The sequence below is a fragment of the Aythya marila genome (genome assembly GCF_965140915.1).
Source record: "Aythya marila genome assembly, chromosome: 2".
In the NCBI taxonomy this organism is placed as follows: domain Eukaryota; kingdom Metazoa; phylum Chordata; class Aves; order Anseriformes; family Anatidae; genus Aythya; species Aythya marila.
The window spans coordinates 64274316-64299392 of NC_139043.1; the positions used below are offsets into that span (position 1 = coordinate 64274316).

General features: G+C 45.1%; 1 protein-coding gene across 3 annotated transcripts in view; it reads left to right on the plus strand.

Moving 5' to 3' along the window:
- Window positions 1-2251: 2251 nt before the first annotated feature.
- Window positions 2252-25077, plus strand: part of GFOD1 (Gfo/Idh/MocA-like oxidoreductase domain containing 1) — a 74437-nt gene continuing 51611 nt past the window's right edge. For all 3 annotated transcript variants that reach the window (XR_014317059.1, XR_014317060.1, XM_082755219.1), the window contains exon 1: window positions 2252-2706. Coding sequence is in view for 1 of the 3 variants with exons in the window: in XM_082755219.1 (XP_082611345.1) it covers window positions 2454-2706 (253 nt within the window). In the remaining 2 variants the exon portion in view is untranslated. The remainder of the gene's footprint in view (window positions 2707-25077) is intronic.

The following is a 25077-nucleotide window of genomic DNA, read 5'->3' on the forward strand; positions in this document are numbered from 1 at the left end:
CATAACAACCTGGAGTTGCAGAACTCAACTGACATATGTAATAGGATCAAAATGATGACTGCAACACTTTTCTTATTTCCTGCAAGTTGGTTTCATTTACAGAATTTAGAATCAGAAAAGAGCCATGTGAGCCTGTCAAGTTTATATATATATATATATATATATATATTATTGTTGTTGTTGTTGTTGTTATTATTTTCCACAAGCAACTTAATGCTTTATGCTAATAATTTATTTCAGGCTAAGAAAAACATCACAGAAGATCAAAATTATCGTCTGTCACAGAAATCCATGTGCATATGTATTCCTTGAAGGAAGCTGTAGCAGCCGTAAGAATTGAATGCTGGCTCTCTTGACAAGACTGGCAGACTTAGAAATTGAAAGATATTGAAGATATATGAAACACGAGAGGCTTCAAGGTTCCTGGAATACATGCAGCCCATGGAGCCTCAGTCCTGGTTAGACGTGCTTTCAAAGCAGAGCACTTTGGTGCTGCCTTAACCTCTCCTGCTTTGCACAAAATAATAATAATAATAATAATAAAAAATCTTGCCTGGATTTGATAGTAAAGTCAGCAGAAAGCAGCCAGTTCAAGCAGTGCTATGGATGTGAGCACAGATTCTGCTGTCACCAATCTTGGCAGTTGTGTGTAGTTCAGAAAGGACACAGTCAATGTTACTCAAAATAATCCCTCACTGGCTTCCCTCTGCCCTTCTGGGTGCTCACAGAGACAAGCAAATACAGGGTGGTTGCCCTATTTCATGCAGTTAATTGAGAAATAATGGCACCTTGCTCTAGCACAAACTGGTATGGGGATGCCCACGAGTCCATGCGCCACATGGGGGAAATGCAGCCCCAGCTCAGATTTGGAGTTGTCACCTGTTCAGGGCTTGGCTTGGCTTGGCTAACTGGGGCTCTCCAGGCTAGGTGCTGCTTGCTCAGTGTAACTCTGCAAAACTATGTTACCCTAACTGGAGAATAAATAAATAAATAAATAAAATTGAAAAGTAAAGGAAGCAAAAATTATCTCTGGGAAAACGACAGACTTGGCGGAGTGTAATAATTTCATTCCCTAGTCCTCAATTCCCATTTCGTCTGCCTTACTGAAAAATTTTCCAGACAATGACCTGATATAGATTTCATAAACTTGTGCTCACTAAAATAATGAGAAGTCTATAATTACAAATAGGAACATGATACCAATTTCTGTTGGGCCTTCACCTGTCTCCTCCAGACCTGTAGACTGGTGACTTTTGGTTGACTTTTGCAAGCAGCCAGATAAACCTTCACCTATCTACAACTTTTCTGGGGGGGAGCTTTTATGAGCAGCCTACAAACGAGGACTAGTATCAGGACTAGTATCAGGAATAGCATAGACAGCAGGGCTAGGGAAATGATTGTCCCCCCATACTCTGCTCTGGTGAGGCCGCACGCACCCCAAGTACTGTGTGAAGTTTTGGGCCCCTTGCTACAAGAAGGACATCAAGGCCTTGGAGTGAGTCCAGAGAAGGGCGATGAAGCTGGTGAGGGGTCTGGAATGCAAATCCTGTGAGGAGCGGCTGAGGGAACTGGGGGTGTTTGGTCTGGAGAAGAGGAGGCTCAGGGGAGACCTTATTGATCGCTACAGCTACCTGAAAGGAAGGTGTGGGGTGCTGGGGGTCAGCCTCTTCTCACAGGTACCTAGTGATAGGACTAGATGGAATGGCCTCAAGTTGCACCAGGGGAGGTTTAGTTTGGGAATTAGGAGACATTTCTTCTTAGAAAGAGCAGTCAGGCGTTGGGATGGGTTGCCCAGGGAGGTGGTGGCATCACCATCCTTGGGGGTGTTAAAGGAAAGGTTGGACGTGGTGCTTGGGTACATGGTTTAGTGCGTGACATCGGTGGTAGGGGGGTGGTTGGACCAGATGATCTTGTCGGTCTTTTCCAACCTCAATGGTTGTATGATTCTGTGAGGAGGACTCTGCAGCATGTTCCTCCTGGGGAGCGGCCGCATCCCTGCGGAAATGCAGGAGCGCCCTGAGGCAGATGGTACCCTGAGGCACCCTGATGCGCCCCCCGCGCGCCCGCACCCTCCGAGGGCACCAGAGGGGCGGAGCCACCAGGCAGCGTCAGCCAATGGAAAGGCGGGGGCGGGACACAGCCCTGCTGGGGGCGGGTTGGCGGCTCCGCCCCCTTCCCTCCCCCCGGCCTCCCTCCCTGCTGTCCCTGCCCCTCCCGCGGGCGGCCGTGCCCGACATGGCGGGGGCGCGGCGCTGAGCGCCCCCCCCACACCCCTTCCCCACTCCGCCCCCCCGCGACATGGCGGCGGCCGCCGCGCAGCTGAGGCAGCGGGGGATGCCGGGGCCCGCTGCGGGCCGCAGTCAGCGGGGGCTGCGTCCCCCTTCGCCCGGAGCAGCAGCAGTGGCGGTGGCGGGTTGCTGAGGGCTCGTCCCGTCCCGTCGCGTCCCGTCGCCATGCTGCCTGGCGTTGGGGTGTTCGGCACCGGGCTGACGGCGCGGGTGATCGTGCCGCTGCTGCAGGCGGAGGGCTTCGCCGTGAAGGCGCTGTGGGGCCGCACGGCCGAGGAGGCGGAGGAGCTGGCCGGGGAGCTGAGCGTGCCCTTCCACACCAGCCGCATCGACGAGGTGCTGCTGCACCACGACGTTGACTTGGTGTGCATCAACCTGCCGCCGCCGCTCACCCGCCAGGTGGCCGTCAAGACGCTGGGTGAGCTCCGCTTGGGGCTGGGGGGGGCGGGGAAAAAAAAATAACAATAATAAAAAAAGAAATGCGATCGCCGCGCACGAGGGGATCCGGGTGCTTTGTGCCCCGCTGGGTGTTGCGGATGGGGAAGGGGGAGCCGGGGTTTAGGGGGTGATGGACAACAAAAGGAAGGTGGCACTGCGACATGCACACACATCCCCAGCAGCGCCTGCCCCCCGCAGCTGCCAGCTGCATGCCTTGCACGGGGTAGGATGTGGGCAGAGACACGCGGGGAAATCGTGAAACAGCGATTAACCACGCCGTAACACGCCACACACGGCGTTTTTTTAGAGCGCATACTCAAAGGATTGTCACATCCAGACCGATCGGCACCTCTCTCCCCCAGCTATTTCAGAGGTGGTTTGTCTTACTGCTTGATTTCTGAATTCAGGCCCTGGGTCTGTGAAAATGCAAGTTCTTGCGTGTTGGCACAGAGACAAGCAAGGGGTGAGAGTGGTGGTCCTCCAGTTGCTGCAAGGAGTCCTCACGGCTCCCGCTCCTGCTTTGTGCTTCACGCCTCAGGAACCGGGGAGCGAGGGGTTTGCTTTGAGCCCCGGGATTTGACATTTCGAGGGGAGAAGTGCAATGCATTCATCAAGTGGGAAGGGTTCAAAATCCTCGGGTAAGGAGGGGCAATGCTGTCTGTCCTCTGCTGAGGAAAACAAAAGCTGGAAAAACGTTAGTTTCTATCATAAGGAAAGGATGTGGGTCTTTTTTTTTTTTTTTTAAAAAAAAAAAGCAAACTTGTTTTTTGTTTGCTTTTCTCTTGAGGTTTCACGCAAGAGGCATGGTATGGCAGCTAGTGATAGCGATGGCACATGATCAGGGAAACCAAAGGTTTTACTCACAGAGTGAGGCTTCAGGAGGACTGAAAATGATGTCCTGCATTGCAGCAGAAAAGACGGAAGAAAGGCGTGGATAATTTGTTGATACACCCTGGTCTGGGTTCATGTGGACAGAGGCATATCTGGCTTGCGAGGACACAGGGCCCAATTCTTTTTTTTTTTTTTTTTTTAATTTATTTTCTAACCCGTATTTTACTTTTTAAAGTGACTTGTTGCCCAGAGCTGTATTTTCGTGCGGGGCAGTTTCACTATCAAAAGGAAAAAGCACAGGGAAGCAGCTGCTGGTGTCTCCATTGTGTGTCTGTGTTTGCACGGTGAATTTTCAGCCCTTTCAGCTCACCGGCCTATTTCGGGTGCTGGAGGTAGCAGTGGGGCCGAGTAGGTGTCCATGCAGCTGTGTGTGTGGGCTTGGACGATGCCACAGGAAGCACGCGGTTGCTCCGTTTTCACTACCATGTCAGATGTGTAGGCAGGTATTGCTGCTGTAAATGTGTTTTAGGCATGCTGCTAAAACACACAAGTGTGAATAACAACCCTAGCTGAGGAAGTCCCCAAAATATCCCTTCCTGGTAGCTGAGAGGTAGAAAATGGGGGGAAATAGGGCTTTAAATTTGGAATGTTAACTTTTCCTCTAGCATCTTCTGCTCATCTCTGTTAGAAACAGGCTCCCAAGCAGGGTCTGGCTCTGTTCTGCAGTGCTTAGCAGCTAGACCAGCGCTGGGCAAGTTCAAGAGAACACCTGAAATGAAGGGTTGTTTTGGACAATGACCCAAAGGAAAAGGAAAACCTGTGGCATTTTATGTGAAAGGCACTGGTGTTCTCTGCTGCTTCTCTGTGAAAGGAATCTAATTCCTGTTTGCTTTTACAAGATGGGGCTATCAGAGCCTTTCTCTTTCCTGCCTGTGGTCTGTCCAGCTTGCTAGGAGTTACTCTGTGTGTTGCTGTTTGTTCTAATTCCCTGTACTTGTGGCAGATGGGTGCTCGCATAATGCAAAGCTGATGTCCCAGTTGACTTGCTGCTTGGTGGTGGAGAAACATTTGGGTGAGCACAGAAAACAGTCTGAGTGTTTGAGTAAGGGTGTTTTTTCTCCTCTCTCTGGGTAGAAACGTTTGGAACGTTTGCCAGCAATGGCCTGCTTTTCCCATGCCTGTGTGCATCAGCAATACATCTGGGTCCCAAGCCTGACCAGAAATGGGGGATGTGTTTGCAAGCAAAGATAAAATATGTCACCAGGATCCTTACTTGTGTTTAGCATCTGAAGAGGTCCTGGTTCAGATGATAGTATCAGTCTGATTCACCTCATGCAAAATTGTCAACACGTAAAATTTCTCAGTGGAATCTCTCCCTCTGCCCCTGTTCACTTAAATACGACTTCAGATCCTGACTGAAACTTGCTCTTTGTGGCTAAATACCTGCTGCATCACATGAAATGGTTTGCTGCAGGTAGTCCTGAGAAGTCATTGATGATATTTCATCTTTAAGTTTTAGGGGAAGTTGCAGCCATCTCTGTGCTTCTGGTTGCATTGGTGCTTAAGTCAAGTCAAGTCAACTGAAGAGAATTTATTCCAGAGGTTCATGTAAATGTTTCTGGGGAGCAAATGTTTTGCTTTTTGGGAGAACCAAACGCCAGATGTTCTTCAAGCATGTCTCTGGAGCTGTTACCCTGTTGACTGTGGTTTTGCTTCCTGTCTCATCTTAAGTCATGGGCAAAAATGCTAAGTTATGTCTTGAATATTCACTGTACCTATTCATAGCTGTGTCTACACAGTGTTATCTTTTGAAATGTTTTTATCGTTGTAGTGACAGGTAGGAACCCTTTCTACCTGTGGACTGTGCAGGCAGGATATGACTTTCCCTGACCATCAGAGTGTGATCCTCTTAAGGACAATCCCTTAAATTTGTTTGCTGACTGATGCTTTTTTAATTGATTGTGGTCATGAGGGAGCATCTTCATTTAGAGAGGAACATTAATTGTGCTGCTGGGATCCTTACTGTCCCATTAGCAGGCAAGCAGTAAAGGCCTGTTGTCAGGAAGGTGTTCATGAGAGCCCCATGTTGAAATGCTGGACCTCCCCCTGAAGTGGGAGGATCATCGGCTGCAGTGAAGTAATCCACAGATTTGATGTAATCTGTAATTCGTTTGCTCATTCCTTTGCACCTATACAAATCACTAAGAGGTTTCAGGGTTCTGGCTGTGGACCTGCTTTTGTGGTTCAGATTTTGTAAAGCGATAAGATGCTCTATTAAGGTAAAATACTACCACAATTATTTATTATTAATAGCTATGCAGTGTTTGTCCTGCAATACTGAGTTTAAATTTGACCTATCATCAGTGACATTGAGCAGAATGAGCTCTTGTGCTTGGAAGGCAGATGACTTTGCAGCATATTAAATGTGAATTATGGACATCTTATTGCAAAAGAAAAAGTCAGATGAAGTGCGGTCTATCTTTAATCTGCAGATCTAGGAAAGGCTACAATGCCTTTTTTGCACATGGCAGACATGAGAAAGTGACTCCAAAGATCGTGCTGGCAGGCAGCTACAAGCCTTCATCCCACTTGAGTGATGACCATGCATTAAAAAATATCTTTTTTTTTTTTTTTTTTTTTTAAATGCAGAGGATAGTTCAGCTCTTTCTTTGCTGTTTTCTCTCTGTACAGCAGACTTTTAATTCCAGTGCTGTTCCTGTAAAACTCCCCTTGAGATGCTGTGGGATTGGGTACAAACTATTTTTTTTTCCCGGCCTTCAAATCAAAGACACTTCTCCATTTTTTCCCAATTGTCTTGTTCTGTTTGGCATTTATTGTCATGAAATACAGTTCAGTTCTTGTGGCAGTAGTGTAGGCTGGATGCCCAGCATGGAGTGGACTGGGGTGCTGAACTTGCACTGCAATAATGCACCCAAATTTACCTAGACTAAGGAGCAGCCAGCTGCGATCCAAGTGCTTGCATTAAACCAGGTGAGGCTCTGTCAGAGAGTATCATGCCCTGCAGCTGTCTTGGCTGAAACAAATGCCTGCTTACGTTCTAGCCATGCTCCTACCTTTGACCAGCAATGCGGGGTGCATGGGCACCCTCCTTTCATCTGCTCCACTGCTGGGGCTCTGACCTTCAGCAGACGAGGGGACAGCTGTGGTAGCATCTGGAATTGCCAGTGTTTGGTTTGTCAGGCTTCATCAGACAGCCCACAGTCAGCATGGTAATATTTTGATGAGAAATCAGTCTTTTTTTTTTTTTTCTTTGAAGGGAGACTTTTTTATTTTTTATTTTTGTCGGCAAGGTCTTGAGGCTGCTATCTGCTTTTCTGTGCTTTGAACACTATTTGTCTCTCACTATTCAGGCCTTATGTTTGTGTTAGCAGTAGTGGCAAGTACACTATTTTTCCTGCTGTCTGCTGTTTGGAGATTAGCAGACACTAGAGCTATTTCCATCACAGGTCCTTCCAGAGCATCCTTGTCAGTGCTAACAGCAGCGCAGGAGTATTAGCAATGCCATCACATCTTGGTTTGGTGTTGAAAATGGCTGAAAGACTGATGTAGCTCTTCTAGGCACAGCTGCTGGTATGGCTGGCAAAAATCTGTCTGAAGTAGCCTTAGCTAGGAAAGGGCTGGAAATAACAAAACCATCTCCTATGATCAAAGCAGTTATTAGTGCTAAAAGCGTGCTTGTCATAGCGTAAACGTACGTACTTGTTGGCACAGCTGTGTTAGTGACGATCACCTCTTGGATTTCTCATACTGGCACAGTTTGTAGTGTCTATCACACAGGCAGCAGGTTGTATGATTCATTTTTTGGGTGAGCCATTTTTTGTTTGCAGAACTAAGTAAAGAGTTTAGTTAGCTTAGTTGCTTTTCTAAGTTAAAGACTGCTAACAAAACTGAAACTAAAGGTGTAAACCAGCTTTGGTCAAGTGGTAGCTTAGTGTTTTTCACGTTTAATTAAAATTACAGGAAAAGGTATGCTTATTTCAGTTCTGTTAAAAGAGGATTGTGCAATCATGTCTGCAGAGTGCACTGATACGGTTAAAATGGGACCATGGTATTGTGGATGCTGTTGAACAAGCAGAAAATGTGTAACAGGGTTTTCTTCTATGAGAAGATACTTTTATACAGCTACAGCTGTGCTGGGGCTAAATATTATAAGTGTTTAACTTCTGGCATAAAGTATTGTGTCCCTTGCTGATGGAGCCCTATAACACAGAAAACAGATCTTTTATTATTATTTTTTCTTATTCACTTGGCATTGTGCCTTTTCTTTGATCTGTAGTGGCCGCCGTAGCACCTGCTGGGGTATTGGGTTATCTGGTCCCTCCCCACGCCCTTATCTCAGTGACTTTATGTTGCTGGGTTTTGGGACTTTTAGTGGTGTGTGGTCTAAGTCAAGAATGAGGGACTTCTCTTGAGTGAGAGCTCTGCGGATGAAGGACTTGGTCCTGCCTCTGTTGTTTTGAGCTTCAGGAGAATGTTAAATAGAAGATTTAAGAAGCAATGTGTAGATGAATGCAGAGAAAGGAAAATATGCTGGGCAAATAAAATCACAGAATTGCCAAGCTTCCCAGTGTTGCTCCCACCACTGAAGCACTCTTAGGCTTAAGACAGGCTCAACATAGCAAGAGATTTGCTATGCAACTCCAGGCACAGGTAGCTGAGCTTAAACACTTTGTACTGTCTACTTATTTGAGAGCTAGGTAAGTCGTGCTGAGGCCTACTGCAACTTACTGTCCTTTTCTCTGGGAGTGTGGTACATTTTGCCCACATAGCAGCAATGGTGGCAAAGTCCTGAGGATTAAAATAGAGTTAAATTTTGAAGGCAGCCAGGACTGGTATTTTCTGTGGGCTGCTGCAGTACACCACCACCCTTCACTGTTATCAGTTCGCCACAGCATTATCCGTAGTTGCTTAGAATTGTTCTGGTTTCCTCAAACCACCAAAGCAGAAGCGTTTACCCTAGTGTGTTTTGTTTATTATTCATACAAGAAGCCTGTAGCTCATATGAGTGAGCTGTCAAAGTCAGAGACTTAATTTACAAGGTCAGCATGCACGCATGTAACAAAACCACCCTCCCTACTGAAAATGATTTCAGGTCTTAAGTCTTGATTTAAACAAATTGATTTAAACAGCTATGTAATTAAACAGGAACAATCCCTTGTGTAGGTTCACCAGATTGATTTAAGGCCTGGTCTGCACATGGATTTTGTACCAGTATAATTATGACTGCGAAGGGTATGATTTCTTTAATGTAATAATTGTTGCATGGCCATTAGAAGTCCATCTGGTGTGAATGCTGCTCTACAGGCATGGCTGTTACTCCCTTTCCTACGTAGGTGCAAATTGTTGGTTGCATATACGTGTGTACTATCCTGCTGGTGTGACTTTGTCCACCTGTCACTGTACTGGTACATTTTAAGGCCAGCTTTTAAAAATTATCTGCATGCAGAACTTAAATGCACCCCAAGTAACTTCTCAGGTGATACAAAATTAGGAGGAGCTGTTGACTCCCTTCGGGATGGAGAGGCCTTGCAAAGAGATCTAGATAAATTAGAGGGCTGGGCAATCCCAAACTGCATGAAATGTAACAAGTGCTGGATTCTGCACCTGGGACAAGACAACCCTGGATCTACATACAGACTCGGGGATGTGAAGCAGGAGGAGCAGTCCCATGGAAAGGGATCTGGGGGTTCTGGTCAGTGGCAAGTTGAATATGAGCCAGCAGCTTGCCCTGGCAGCCAAAAAGGCCAGACATGTCTTGGGTTCAGCAAGCACAACATTGCTGGCTGGTTGAGGGAAGGGATTGTCTCTCTCTACTCTGTGCTGGTGTGGCCTCACCTCAAGCACTGTGTGCAGTTTTGGGTGCCACAGGATAAGCAGGACATAAAACTGTTAGAGACTGTCCAAAGGAGCACAACAAAGGTGGTAAAGGATCTAGAGGGAAAGATGTATGAGGAGCAGCTAAAGTCACAACAACAGCTTGGTTTGTTCAGCTCCGAGCAGAGAAGGCCGAGGGGAGGCCTCATGGCGGCCTGCAGCTCCCTCATGAGGGGAGCGGAGGGGCAGGCGCTGAGCTCTGCTCTCTGGGGACAGCGACAGTACCCGAGGGAATGGCATGGAGCTGGGACAGGGGAGAGTCAGGCTGGGGGTTAGGGAAAGGTGCTGCACCCAGAGGGTGGTCGGGCACTGGCACAGGGCAGCGGTCACAGCACCGACCCTGCTGGAGTTCAAGAAGCATTTGGACAATGCTCTGAGACTTAGGCATTTGATTTTTAGGTAGCCTAGCGTGGAGCTAGGAGTTGGACTGTATAATACTTGTGAGTCCCTTCCAGCTCAGGATATTCTGTGATTCTATGAGCCATGCTCCATATAAAGGCTGATGATGCATCAGTTCAGGTGATGTATTCTTGTGGACACTGGGAGGAAAACAGTTTGGCTTTTGTATTGCTGTGAATTTGGAGGCCTTTGAGTGGTAGCCCCCAAAGGGTTTATAATTTTTTCCTGTGTTTGTTCAGGCTGTGTAGTGCAGTGTGGCTGCACTAAGAATATGATGATGACGAACAGGGTTCACTCTACTGCAAAACTGGTGCTGAACGCCCTTATCCCTCCAGCATTGCACATGGTAATTGTAAACATAATGAAGCTGAAAAGTTGTCCTCTATCCTTGAGCGCTATGGGTGCCTGCAGTAGCTGCAGTGGAACTGGCATCCAGGGTAGCAGAAATACAGATGTCACATTGGACGCAGGTCTGCAATCTGATTCACAGGCTAACAGGAATTTCATGGCATCGTCATGGACAGGATCACGGGAGAGAATGAGGGTATACCCCCCTCTGCTCTGCTGGAAGGAGCAGCCTTCATTTCAGCACAGCCAGGGCTAATGTTGAAAGTTGTTTATCAGGCACGACTCCTGAGTCTGAGCATGGTGATGAGCACGGAAAATGAGAACGTAGTCTGAGGAACTTGCAAATGAGGCAAGTAAATGGGTCTAACGATTGGTAGTAATATAAGAATAAACATAATGATTTGACACAGGGAGCAAAATTATTTTGGCCATTTGCTACTGTGCTACCATGCAACTTCAGGGTAAAAAACAGTGCCTTCAATTCCATCGCGGCAGCTATCACAGCTTTAGTGAAGCAGATGGGGGTGAAAAAAAGGTAGCAGCTTTGTTTTGCATTCTGATGTTTCCATAGCTTTTATCAGTAATAAAGACCCTTGTTCTGGCACTTCCTTGCAGTGAGTGTTTGGCAGCCTCTAGTGCTTTGGTCATTATTTGCCAGGAAATGCCCAGAAGGCAGGTCATAGTTGAATTAAATACTGTCTCTAGGGTGCTGGGCTTCACACAGCTAATGAGAAGCCTTAATATAGAGAGCTTTTCCAAATCCAAATAGAGTCAAGCAAGGACAGAGAACCATAAAATAGTAGTTACCCTTGCTGTGCTGAAGTGACATTGCTTAAAAACGTGAAACAAAAGGCTAGACCAAGCATTCAATTTCTTCTCTTGGTATCTATTTATGTCTGTGTAATGCACGCATATGTAGATCTATATGCATAAAAATAAATTACATTCAGGTGAAAAATATTTAAATTTTAAATTCCTGGAAGTCCCTCCTATTCCTTCACTTCCTCAGTCCATACGACACAATGCAATTGTTACTGGTTTATGTGAGGATAGGAAAGAGGAGACAAAATTGCTTAGAGAACATCTGGAAAGTCATTAGGTATCAACAGTGCTAGCCAAGCTCCTGTACATTAAAATAAATGGCAGAAACATGTCTGTGAAATATGTATTTAACATCTCAGATTCTAATCTTGGTTACTCCACTTTGAATGCAAGTAAAGTTCTGCTGGATCAAAGGAAATAGTTGATGTTACAGAGAACCCACGGTGGTCTGAAATAAAAATCTAACCACGCAGCAGGGAGGGGAGGTTGGCCTTGCAGAACTGTGTCCTCTGAACAAAGGCATGTGTCCACTTAGGAAGTGATTGGTGGCAGTCTTGGAACACTGTTCTGCAAATTTTTGCTTACTTCAGTAGTCTCCTTGAAGATAAAATCACAGATTCCTTACAGGGAATGTTTGTCAGGCATAATAATTCAAGTAAGTAGGAATTTGCTTGCAAACTTCTTTTGCACTGGTTCAACAATAACAACAACAACAACAACAAACATAGCTACATTTGTGCAATTCCACAGCTTGATATGGTTGTGCCTGTAGAACATGTTATGGTGACATTTCTGTAGGAGTAAAAAATAAGATGACCAGTATTTGGAGCAGAGGTGTGTGCCACACCTCCAGTATTTGGAGCAGAGGAATGTTAGCCACAGCCTCTGAAACTCAGTGGTTGAATGAGCGTGACAGGACTTCCTGAACTCCTTTGTGACTTGTTACTTGCTTTGAAGGAGCTTGAAATTTTAAGGTTGTGAAAGACACTTCATTGTTAAACAAGATGAGATGCCCTGATAAAGACTCATTTCGAAGGCAGAGGGCTAACTGTACTCCCCGAGATTAGCTTGTGGAAACAAGATAAAACATTTTCCAAATATATGCAAAGGTGTCCTGAGTTTGGTATCCTTGACGCATGGGCAGAGCTCATTACAGATGTTGCTGAGTAATTCTGCTTAAAAATTAGTGTCATGAGATGCTCCATTTGTGCGGATGACATCCTGCTTTGCTAGACTAGCAAAAGTACATTTGTACGTGGTCTGTGACTGCTGGCATAGTTTGAGAGGACCAAGGACTTGAAGTGTTAAGGCTGGCTGTAATTTTTGCTGGACTCCATTAATTTTTAGGAAAGAGTGTTTTGATCCATTGTGTGCCTAAAATGAGGAAAGTCTTACATGCTCATGAGCCATCTCACTTGCATGCAAGCCCAAGATTCAGTTGGCTTTCCGTGATACAAGCATGTGTTGCCAGCTCACGTTGAGTTTTCCATCAGCCAACACCCCTGATGGTTGAAAATAAGGTCAGTGCTTCTCTTGTTGCTGTCCTCTTTTAATGTGAATGGGGAGCTTTTGAAGAAACTACAGGAATTTTGTAGAGACTTCCTTTGTTTGGGAAGATTTGCAGCTGGCATTTAGTGATCCATGACTGTGTTCAGTTGTAGGATTGTGTCTGGCACTGCATATTCTGCAGGTTGTTACTGAAAGTAATCATTTTCCCAGTGTTGGGCCTTTATTCAACAGATGCTACAAAAATCGTATTAAGCCAGCTTGCTATGAACAGTGATGGCTCAGCAGCTGTGAGGTTTGTGTATTTATTTTTAATGAAGTACGGAGTTTCTCTTTGGTATATGTTATGACTCTGCATGCAGGGAAAACCTTTTCTTTAGCAAACATGTTGGGCCTTTCTGAGCTAGTGGGAGGAGCTGTTTTTTTTGGAAGACAGACTATAGCATACACGTACGTAACGTTTGCAAGTACAACCTTGAGCATTGTCTGAAGCCAGTGTGAACAAGTTCTGATTTGCAACTGCTGTTGAGCAGTGTTCAAATGTACAAAGGTGTTTAATACCAGGTCTTGGCGTTTTTCAATCCTATCCTGTCTTTCAAGGCCACATGCCCAGAGCCTTGTGGTTTGGGCACAATAATCTGAGGGTGCTGGGCAAAAACCAACAGAGTGCTGGTAGTTACCGAAGCCTCCACATGTTGTAACTGTGCTTACAAAGAGTTTGCACCAAACGGAATTGGGTTGCAAAGAGCCACATGCAAGGCATTTCCCTCTCTGCCTACACCTGCATGTCAGTGCATTTCATTGGGTCAGTAAACAGGCAGAGTGGTTAAAAACATTCCCACCACTTGGTGCTCAAAGGAAAACTGTGGGGTGATGCTCTACCCCTTGAATCTGATTTTGGCAAAACATTAAAAGTCCCCCTGAAGCATCTGAAATGCACCGCAAGTGCAATACTAACTGCCTTTGTGAGCACTGCAATTTAATGAATAGGGGGAAGAAGTGGATTTTGAGGCTTTTGCTTACTTTGGGGACGGATTCCTCTTGTGTATCCTTTCATTGAAGAGAAGAAAATTAATTGTATGGGAAGTACTTAAGCTATAGGGTTAATTTAGTAACATAAAAAGATGGTTGGTTGGTTGGTTTGTTGTTTGCTGCTAAATAATGTATTTTGCCAAGGCAGTTACACGACTTTCACCTTGTATTCAAGAGGACTGTGTATCTCCAGAATCCTCCCATCATGATGTGCACATGGTGATAAAGTTTCCTGCTTGTCAGTGTTGGGTGTTTGCACTGCAGCTCAGGACCAGCACTATTGTGACCCGTACTTCTGGGTTTTTATAACTAGCTTTCTGATCTAAGTAGGCGAGCCTAAATTGCGTCTGCGTTGTGTGGTGCTGGAAACTCCATATGTAGGAACCGAACAGATTACATAGATTATATTCTTGTGATCATAACAAGTGCAAACGTGTGCATATTCTTATGTGTATCAAAATCTGTTTAAAATGTACTTTGGATGGTTTTGAGCTGCAGCATGAGGCTTGTGAAGTCACTGTGACTATTAATGTGGGAAAAGCAGAGAGGATCATGTTCTGCAAGTCCTGCTGACAAATAAAGATACATGAGTTTGCAGTTCAGTGTTTTTCAGGAAATACATATCTCTAGTAACATGTGTAACTTTGTGGTCTCTCTTTTCTGTCTTTTTTTCTTTTATCTACTATTTTATTCCTGTAAAACCTGTTAGGGCCTGAAACTATTATTAGGGAAATTAGAAGAGCGGGTATTGTGCTGCTGTGTCCATTTGCTGGCAGCAAACAGTGGGTGTAGCTTCTTGAAGGAAGATGACCACAGAGGAAGGAAAGTCAGAAAATGAGCTTCAGACTAAGACAGTGTTTGTACCTCTGACTGGAAAACTCCACCACAAGACTCAGTTTTAATTTAATACAGCTGTGCTGTCCTGTCTCTAAACTTGTAATTACAAGACTAAATGAGTTGGATTGAGGTGGGCACTAGTTAGGATATTGATTAAAATACCATGGATGATGTGGGAAATGATATCCCTTACATGATGTATGTAAAAAAGTTGGAGAAAAATTGGTTTGAAATCACATGAGCTGTTGATCTTGGATCTTGTTTCTTTTTCTCTTCAGCATTCAAGCAGCTGTGAGTTGCTTCACAGGGTACAGGGCAGTGGAAGTTCGGGGCCATAAGTCAAAACAAGGTATTTATAGTCAAATGTTCATCTCAGTAGGATTTAAACAACTTTCAACTCGCCTGTTGCTCTTCAGGCATACAAGCCAGAAACTCAATTTGTGTGGAATAATCAGAGATTTCCCTCTGGATTTTCTAGAACAATCTAATACATGGCGTTGATACTTGTATCTACCTGTGCGGCAATGCAACTCAGGCTGCCTCCCATGAAAATATTTATGCATTTGTTGTTTGCTCTACCGGTGTTTGGGATTAAATTACAAAGAGGTAGAGCAACTGGAGAACACTTTGGGCAGCTGGGGCCAGGAATCTGTGGGAGTCTTGTTCCTTGTTTCATAGGTCCCATAGCCCTTAACGTAGAGTTGTGAAGAGTTGTGAAAACACCCTTCTCCTTCCTCCTAAGTGATGAAGGGAGAATTACTTAGAGGCTGTGGCCTGTCATGCCATGGGTTTGCACTTTGGGCCTCCTCCTCTTGCGGACTGCCTCAGTACGGCAGCAGGTGTTTCTGGTTGAGTATAGGAAGGAGTTTGTCTGCTTGGGTGGGATAGATCCATAGGGCCCCTTGACCTGTAGGCAGCTTGTCCCTGTCTTTTTTTGGTGAAAAGCAAGGGAATAGAGGCAGGTGCTGCTAGTCATCAGTGCGGAGATGACTCTTAGTTGGTGAGAAGCATCCAGGAGGACTCCAGCAGAAATGCTTTAAAGGTCAAATCCTAGTAGGTCTTCAGCTCTGGAGAACTCACTGTCTCCACTAAAATTTTTAGTCTTTCCAGATATTCCAATTTGCCTGCCTAGAGCTTGCTTGACTGGTACTGGGAGCGTGTCAGGACTCCCAGGCATGACCCCAGAAGAGCTTCAGTGTGCCTGAAATCAGAAGACTTGAGTCTTTTGATTTGCCACTGGCAGAAAGAAGATTTCCAGCAATCTTTGTTTTGTCCAAAAGTCCCTCCCAAAACTGGTCTTCTACTGAACACAGCGTTACACAAAATGGAAAGCCAAACCCATTCAGTTGCATTTTTCTGGGACTTCAGTGAGATAAGAAAATAAAGGCCAGACTGAGTTTTTTAAACAAATATGTTTGTTGTTTGTGGTGGTGTGTGTTGGTGTTTGCTTTATGGCTGATACTTTACTTGCCAGGTTTTGCCTTGGAGTTAAGGTTGAGCTGCAAAAACTGAAAATGAGATAAAGATCAGCATTCATGAAGGAAGTGTGTAGTAGGACGTGTCTGTGCCATCCTGCTGTACAGTTTGCACAGCAGCAAGCTTTCATCAAACCAGAAAATACTGTATTGCTGCCTGTGTGATTTGCTTATATTCAGCATCTTGCATTTGGCTTGTTACCTTCATTTGAAAATAGTGCCAAAGAAAAGAGGCGTATGGTGGGGGGAGGCAGCTTGGGCTGTTCGGTGATCCAGGCTCTGGGTTAGAGGTAGAAATCCCATAGGCTCTCGTCTCCCCTTTGTCTCCTTTTGCAGGAGCCCGACACTTGCTGCAGGTTCCTTGAACTAACCTGGGAAACCATTCCCGTCTCTGTGTAGAGCCTCAAGCTGAGCAGGCATAGTGGTCATCAAAAAATGCACCCTTACTCAGGGCTAGGAAACATCAGATCATGTCGGACTGGAAGAGGAGGATGCATTTCAGTGAAACGATAAGAAGGGAAGGCTGAGCATGAGACACCTCCCTGCTTAGAAATGGAAAAAGAGATGCGTATGGAAAGTTTGAAAAGGGAGATGCGTGTTGCTGACAAATTTGGCCAGGGGAAAAAAGTTGCTACCCCCAGGATGCGCTGCAGGGTCTCTGGAAGCAGGTGGTAGGGTGCAGCTTGGGGGGAGACAGCTGAGGCTGGGCGGGGAGAGGGTGAAGCTGGAGGGATGCCTGAGGAGAAGGAAGATGTCCTTTGCTTCAGGGAGAGCTGTAACATCTCCAGCCCTGAGTTGTTGTGAATTAATGAGCCCTCCTTGGAAGGGAAAGTGCTAAAAAAAAAAACATGAAACAAAGTTCCCTTTACTGTCCTGTCTTCAAGCCAGCTTGAGCTTCCCAGAGAAAGGCTCTGTAAAAGCTCTCTCCTTGTGGAGACAAACTTCACAGTTCAGGACTGAGTGGAGAAACAAAGCAACCTGCCTGGCACCACTGGCTCCCTGCTGAATTTCCACGTGCGGGCTTGATGAGCCATGCTCTGGTCAGGCAGAAATTGCTCTGGGCACCAAACGTAGCCGCTTACTGAGGATATCACTGTAGTGGTGAGTGAAGGATGAAAAGGGGAAAAGGCTCAGTGTGAAAAGTTAACCTTTCCTAGAGGAAAAGGAAGGCAAAGAGAAGTTAAGCACAGTTACAGGCTTCTGTTAATTAAGCAGTGGCAATGCATATCTGCTTCAGCATCAGTAAACCATGAGATACTTGATAAGAGACTTGCTGAGTAACTTCAGAAGTTTCTGCCAAACGTGGTAAGGTCTGTTTGGTTTGAAGTGACTTGTGATGTGCCTGCTTGTCACACAGACAAATGTCCCTTTGAGTATGTGAGCTGTCTTTCCCGGGAGTCAGTTGTTGAAGAACACCGTCTTTAGAAAGTGGGTGAACATGTGTTGAAAAACCCAGGCATTTGTTTTGGTGCTGCACTGTTAGTCAACCTGAGGTCTGTGAGATACCATTGTGTAGGCTGCAGATATGTACCTGCCCCTAAATGCAGCCAGTTGGTCTGCAAGGGGGAAAATTCTATAATTGAGTATTTTAGGTTTAACTTGACAGTTAGATGTTTGCAAATGACACAGATGGGGAACCAAGATACAAGATAGCTCCATTTTTATTTTTTATTTTTTCAGAATTGCCTGGTGGTTGCTGGATTAAAAATTGCTGAGAACCTTGTGCTTGTGAGTTGTGGCCAACTGAGTGTTGTCCATCTCTCACCTCGCTCAAAGCACACGCTGGCACGTTTCTGAATCCTGGCCTTGAAATGGAGAGCTAAGGGATCTGTCACTGTGGCTCACTTGGCTTGACCCAGGGAGCAGCTTAGCCTTTTCCTAACGTGGCTATTTGTAGTTTGCATGACTCTGTATAGCTGAACTATGTTCTTCTTCTCCTGGTTTCTTTTTATCCAAGTCTTTCTCATGGGATTTTTTTTTTTTTTTTTTTGGATTAGACGAGATTTACAAGCAGAAACTGACATTACATTTCAAGGTTTGCTTCTGCTATTACATTGGCCTACTGACACCATATCCTCTGGGGTCAAACCTCTGGGCTGAGAGCCACAATTTACAAAGATTCTTTTGCAGGGTGTAGGAGTATTTTGTCATTTCACCCCCTATGAGTTCACCCTCTCCCTCTTGTGCTGCCTGTTCCTTATTTCAGACTCCACCCCTACACCATGGAAGAAATGGCTGTTTTAGCCCTAATTTTGATACTTCTGCTCAGCCATCAGCTTAGGAAGCATTGATGATACTCCATGCAGCTTAATCTCCTACTGACTCATTTTTGAGTTGCTGGTACATCTCTGTATGCCATTAAGCCATCTTTGAACCTCGCTGTGTCACAGCAGTATACACTAGGGGTAAATCCACTGAAGTCAGTCAAGTAACACCAGCATGAAACTGGAATGACCGGAGAATCATGTCTCCTTTCTTGTAGCTTATGCATAGCAGAGAGGAGTGAAAGCCTCAACAGAGCACGGACAATTCAGAAATTTGATTTGCCTACCAAAGAGACTGGCCAAGTGTGCTGAGAATGATTTCAGATACCACAAGCTGATCTGAACTAGGTCCCTGGAGCTGCACAGAGTGGGCATTATGCATAAACTCGCTGAGCACTGAACGGGGACATGCAGAAATGTGCTCGCTTCACCTGGTTGCCTGGCCCTCTGGGGAGGGTCTGTGCTTTGTAGGGTGGAGTGAAGAGCAGGGGAGGCTGCTGATGTAATTAGATTACACCCTGTTTGTCTGTGACTTAGGAGCAATTACAGGAAGCCCATCTGAATTCACTTAAGGCTTGTTAATGCTGTGCTTAGCATACAATGGTCAGTGGGGACCAAAAGTTTGAAGCGCAGAGGAAAAAGCTGCCCTGGATGCAAGCATACCTGAACGCTAACTGTGTGCTCAAACATCTCATTCTTGGACCTCCTCTACCTCACTTGTGGGAAAGAAAAATAACAGCAGCTTTTATTAGAAGCTGTTGATTGTGGCCTCCTTCAGTGCATTTCTGAATCATAACCTTGCAGAAAGCATACCTCACCCAGCAGGAATTTAGCAAATCCAATAACAGGCTTATGATGCTTGTCCTGAGATCTTGCAGCCCGGCTGACCATCGCCTGGCCAGTGGGCAGAGGGCTGCTCTCGCTCATACCAAGAGCTGTGGTATTGCTGTGGAAAGCTTGGGGAAGGACTTGGCACGGCGTGCAGTTTCTTTGTGAAGCATCTTGTCATAGAGGAGTTTGTAGATATAGAAACATGGACTTAGAGCAGTGGAGGTGGCCAAATCAACCTCTCCCCCCACCCAAAATAAAACAAACCTCCAAAACTCAGTCAGTGGCCATTGCAATTTTCCTCATGCTGTGTTTGTCACTCCTGCAGACTCATTTCTGACCGCTTCCTTGGTAGTTGTCCTGCTCCCTGATTTTAATCCAGTAACAGTGCTAAAATGACGATTTCTGTCTTTGCAATCCTCCACTGCTTTGCCATCTAAGCATTGAGGTTACAGCAGTTGTACTGTTGATGTGCCATGAGCAAAATCTGCTAAAAACACCACGATGAGACTGAGAGCAGATTTATAGTGATCTGAATTATTCTCCCAAGTTTTATTTAGTGGTGTGTGTGTGTCGCAGTGGGTATTTTAGCTGCCATGGATGTGTAGTAATATTCTTAGTCCCATGACCGCCCTTTCTTGTGATGTTGCAGTTCATTTAAAAAAAATAATTAAAAAAAAAGGAATGTGCAAACAGAGAGCTGGCATAATTGTGGCATACTCGAAAAACTAGTCGTGTTACATCTTGGAATAAGCTGCTATGGATTTGTCATGAAAACAATTGTTCAGGTTTGGTTTTATGTCTCCAATAGACAAACTTATTGTTTCATACATTCATAGGCATTTGAAAAGTGTTGAGGTCACTTGGGCAGTGTCCTGCACACAGCAGAGTTTTCCCTATGGCGTATTTTTGTGATGCACCAAATTTTAAACGTTTTCCTCGGTGGGGATTCTGTCACCTTCCAGAGAAGGCTGTAGTTCGGGTGGGTGTGCACTGGAAGTGGCAGCTTTGTAGTCAGGCCATATTCTTAATTCAGTTGCTTTATTTCCACGTAACTTCAACTTGTAACACCTTATTGAGTCCGCTTCAGTCCTTTATTTCTCCTTCTTTGGGTTCACATCTGCCTCTATTAGAGACTTCTGCATTAGTGTGTCATACCTGTCTTTCAGTGTGTTTGCTGAAATTACATTGGTTTTTACTAATGACTCACATCTTTTGAATGTGTGCAAATAACATTGAAACGAGTTGGAGGACTAGACCATGATGGTGGAGAAGCCTGGGGGGTGGAGAAGGCACAGTCGTGTCAGACAGGAGATAGTAGCTCTGATTTTTCATCTCTTCAGTGAGAATTTGGTCTGTTTTTTTCCAAGTCTGGCAGCAGCTCTTGCCATTCAAGTGGGTGATGTTCTAGCAGTATTTGAGAGGTGATGGAAAAGGATGGTGGTTGGATGCAGCTGCTTAAAGACTGTCGTGCACTTTACAGGAACCGTTCACTGTTCTGTATCCTGAACTGAAGCTGAAATTTTACAGCACTGAGGCAGAACAGCCTTGAAAGGGGATTCTGGCCTTTCAGAAAGCTTTCTTAAATACTGCACACTAAGAGGATCTGTAAGCTTTACACTAAGAAACTCATCTATTTTGCTATGTGCGGAAGCCCAGGGGTGGACATGGTATTTTAAATATACAGATCTTTTTGGTGAACACTTTGAGAGCACTAGTGTAGATGGGATTCTGCTAAACACTAGCATGGCCGTATTGGGTGCTGGGGACACATCAGTGTGTTCCCTGAGTCGTATTAACACATTATAGAGTATATGGACCCATGGCAATTTTTTATATATGGATAATTTTTTTCACGGAGCTGGCAATTTCATTCCTCCAGAGTGATCACTGAGGACTGACTGAACATGGAAATCAAACTCCCTGTGCTTTCAGATGTTTGGCTCTTTCTGGACTGATGTGAGTGCTGTGGAAGAACTCGTGGCTGGGCTCTGTGCAGGAGCAGCAGATTGGCCCCTGGGGATGCCACTCTCATGCTTCCACCAGCATTAAATTCACAGAACAATAAACCGCACTTGTTGTGTTAGGAGACCCAAATGTAATACATGAAGAATGTGTGGTGCACTAAACCTGTCTGGTTCATACAGAAACTCATGTATAATTCACAGTCTTTGTAAATATGTCAGCTTAATGCCTCTCTGGTACATATCAGCAAAGCTCTGTTTCCCCTGGGTTGGTCAGACCTGACAGCTTCTGAAACTGGACTCTGAACTGTGAGACAAATGGTGATGATCTCTGAACATTAGTGAATAATAATTAGTTTTGATTGCAGGAAAAAAATACACAATGAAAGCCTTTTCATTTTATTTTTTTGCTGCCTACATGTCATTATTTAAAATCTTCATCCTTGGTATAATGGAGAAACCCTTTTACATTTTTAGTAGAGCGCAGTTACATCTGGGTGTGTACCAGGCTTTGGTTATCCTTCCCTGCAGCACGCTACATGGTGTTTCTTGGATTTGGTGGTTTGAAGTTAGCCATCTTATAGTTCTTTCAGACGTTTATTTGTAGTTTAATTAATATGTATGACATTTTCCTTTGGACTGCAGTTTACATGCAGCCTTCCGAATAAGCGTCACTTTCTAATATGTGGCTGAGCACGAGGCACAGATACCTTCCGTCCCACAAGGCTCTCGGGAACTGGAGCAATGCACACCTACTTGTTAACTCAACTGCCCAAATTCTGTGGATAAATTAAGCTGTGCTTGGTGTGAAACCTGTGAGAGTACATGATCTGGTGCGGCTGTTGCTTGCTAGCCCTTCATTAAATGAGAGCGTGGGTCTTTTAAGTAGCCCTTGGAAAGCAGCTGTTTCATTCAGTTACTGCTACTCAGTGGAGAGAAAAAGAATTAATTCCCAAAGGTACCAGAGGCATTATGAAAATAATCTTAAGTAACAGCACATTTTACTCTGGCTCAGTCAGAGTCACTGAAAACTTTGAGAGCTCTTGGGCAGTAAATTACTAAAACCTGGGGGATGCTGATGTGGCCTGGGATGGAGCCAAAGTCCATAGAAGTCAACGGGAGTTGTCCAGTGCATGCAGCCTGCTTGGACCGGGTCCTGGGATGTGCTTTTCAGAAGCAGTCAGCAGTGCTCGGCCTTGTTGGCCCTAGCTCTGGTGGGAGCAGGGAAGCCAGCACTGAGTTTTCCTGGGCTACTGGATTTAATGTCCTCTTTGAGTGATTTAAAAGCACTGCAAAACTGCGTTTTCAAGTCAGATGTAGCGTGTGTTCTACCAGGAGCTGGTTTGGCAAGTGACTTAAACTCAGCCAAAAAACTTTTTTCTGTGTTGCCAATGTGAATTGTGTTCCTCTGTGGAGGTGTGCCACAGCAGTGGAGGCAAAAGGTGAGTCTGCATTGCTGAGCACAGCCTTTTGGCTGGAGCTAGGAGATCTGGTGGAGAATCTTAATGCCTGTCTATAAGAAGGGAACTAGAGCAAGAGACTTCAACATCCACAAGCTCTCCTGGGGCACATCTCTCCTCAAATTTTACTCTCTTTCCTGACATCTGGCTTCTTGTGCTGTCCTCAGGCTGCTGTTCAAGACAATTTAACAGCCAACAAGAGTGGTATGGGAGCTTCCATACCCTGCTGGAGGGTTGTGCCGTGGTTCTTCATCCTCTTGAATTCCGATAATTCTTCTCCTTGGGAAACAAAACACAACATATCTGCAATAAAAACAAGAGCAAGTCTTCCTGCAAATGCAAGAGCACAAAGGCTGGATGTTCTTTCCCACTGAGGCTATCTGAGCCAGGCAGCCTTTCCCCTCTCTTCAAAGCCCTTGATTTAAGGAAGGAGAGTGATTACGCAATCAGCAAGGATAATGGCTATTTACTTTTGGAAACAATGGGCTTGATGAACCACAAAAAATGACCTAATTTTCAGAAGTGTGTTTGCCTTGGAGCAAACTAGCTCAGTTTGGGGTGGAAGTAAATGCATTCATCTTCATGAGATGGTAAAAAGTGACGTCCTGTTCTGAGATAAATCATGGGGTTTTGTCTTGAGGACTGACATGGCCCTGAACATGGAAATATGACAAGCAGGAAAACAATTTTAACGTATTTAAAGTAATGAAAACAGCGTTGAAAATATGTATTAAAACTTATAATGATTACAAATTGTCAGGCTTACCAAGACAACTTGCTAGGTTTTCCTGTAATCAACTCACAAGTGCTAAAAGTATGGCTTTGCTCTGTCTGCAGTAGGATTTTGTTGTGTATTCATCACTATGTGGAAAACAGCTCCTCCTGTTTAGACATGTCCACTTAGATTGTAATAAAATTAATATCTCAGTTAAAATGTGTTGGGGCCTGTGTAGGCAAGGATAATAGAGAGGGTGTTATTGTGCTGCTTAGCATATTGTTAAAACACGGGGAATACCACTGGGCTTGCTGCGTGAGCTGGATTGAGTTTATAAACTGGAGGTGGTGGTGGTGGGATGGTAGGACTGCTTCCATTCCTACCTCAATTCCAAGCCACCCATGTCCTGGGCTGCATCAAAAGCAGCATGGCCAGCAGGACGAGGGGGGTGATTGTCCCCCTCCGCTCTGCTCTCATGAGACCCCACCTCTGGAGCCCTGCATTCAGCTCTGGTGTCCCCAGCACAAGGACGTGGATGTACTCTAACGAGTCCAGAGGAAGACCATGAGGATGATCAGAGGGCTGGAGCACCTCTCCTATGAGGGCAGGCTGAAGGAGTTGGGGTTGTTCAGCCTGGAGAAGAGAATGCCCTGGGGAAACATCATAGTGGTCTTCCAGTACCTAAAGGGGGCTACAGGAAAGCTGGGGAGGGACTCTGTCAGGGAGTGCAGTGATAGGACAAGGGAGAATGGCTTTAAACTAAAAGAGGGTATGTTTAGATTAGATGTTAGGAGGAAATTTTTTACTGATGGTGGTGAGGCACTGGCACAGGCTGCCCAGAGAAGCTGTGGATGCTTTATCCCTGGAGGTGCTCAAGGCCAGGCTGGATGTGGCTTTGGGCAGCCTGGTCTGGTGGGAGGTGTCCCTGCCCATGGCAGGGGGTTGGAACTGTGTGGTCTTTAAGGTCCCTTGCAACTCAAATCATTCGGTCATTCTGTGATTCTAGTCATCTAATGTGAAAGAGTACGATTTGCTGAAGTTCATTAGCATGTGGGAGAGCTGCGTGCATGGCAATGTCCATGTATTTACTACAAATGAGTTGATTGTTCGGCAGTGTACAATTAGTGGTCCAAGGTGATCTAAGGTCTATGGAAAGTTGACCGATGGATGCAGTTGGGAAAAACGAGCTTTCATGCACACGAGCCTTTCTTCAAGTATCACTTTTTTTTTTTTCTTTTTAAAATTATTTTAGTTTATGAGCATTATGGGAGCCTTAGTGGGTGAGACAAACATAGAGAAACTTCAGCAGACTTTGTTCTTTACTTTTATTTCAGATTCTGGAAATGAACCATGCTAAAGCTCTTTCCACTTCACTGGTGCATGCTGGAAGACTGTTACTGAGAGCTTATGTAGTTTTGAGCAGACGCTGCAGTAAAATTCCCTTCTGATGCTTTATGCCATTCAGGCTCGTGCCAGTGCTGCTAAGTCACCTAAAAGCCTGGATTAAAAATATCTTGCACAGTCAGAGATGGTTAATCTATGCTAGGTTTATATGTCTGGAAAAGCAAAAAGTTTTCTTGGGTGGTTGATTAGGCCTTTGACATTTTACAGCAGATAGGACCACACTTGGCTGTGATTACATCCTCTCAACACACAGAAGATGAGGAAGATTTTCTGCATACTTCATCCAGCAGAAATGTCTTGTGCATCTCAGGCGTTCAGGACCGTTGCTACAGAGGGTCCAGGCTCCCCAGTAACAGAAACAAAAGCAGGGTTAGAATGATTGTTTTCTACCCCGACAGTCCAAAGCTATCCCCAAATACTAAGTTGGTACCATATATGTGAGATTATCACAGAATCACAGAATTTCTAGGTTGGAAGAGACCTCAAGATCATCGAGTCCAACCTCTGACCTAACACTAAGAAATCCTCCACTAAACCATATCCCTAAGCTCTACATCTAAACGTCTTTTAC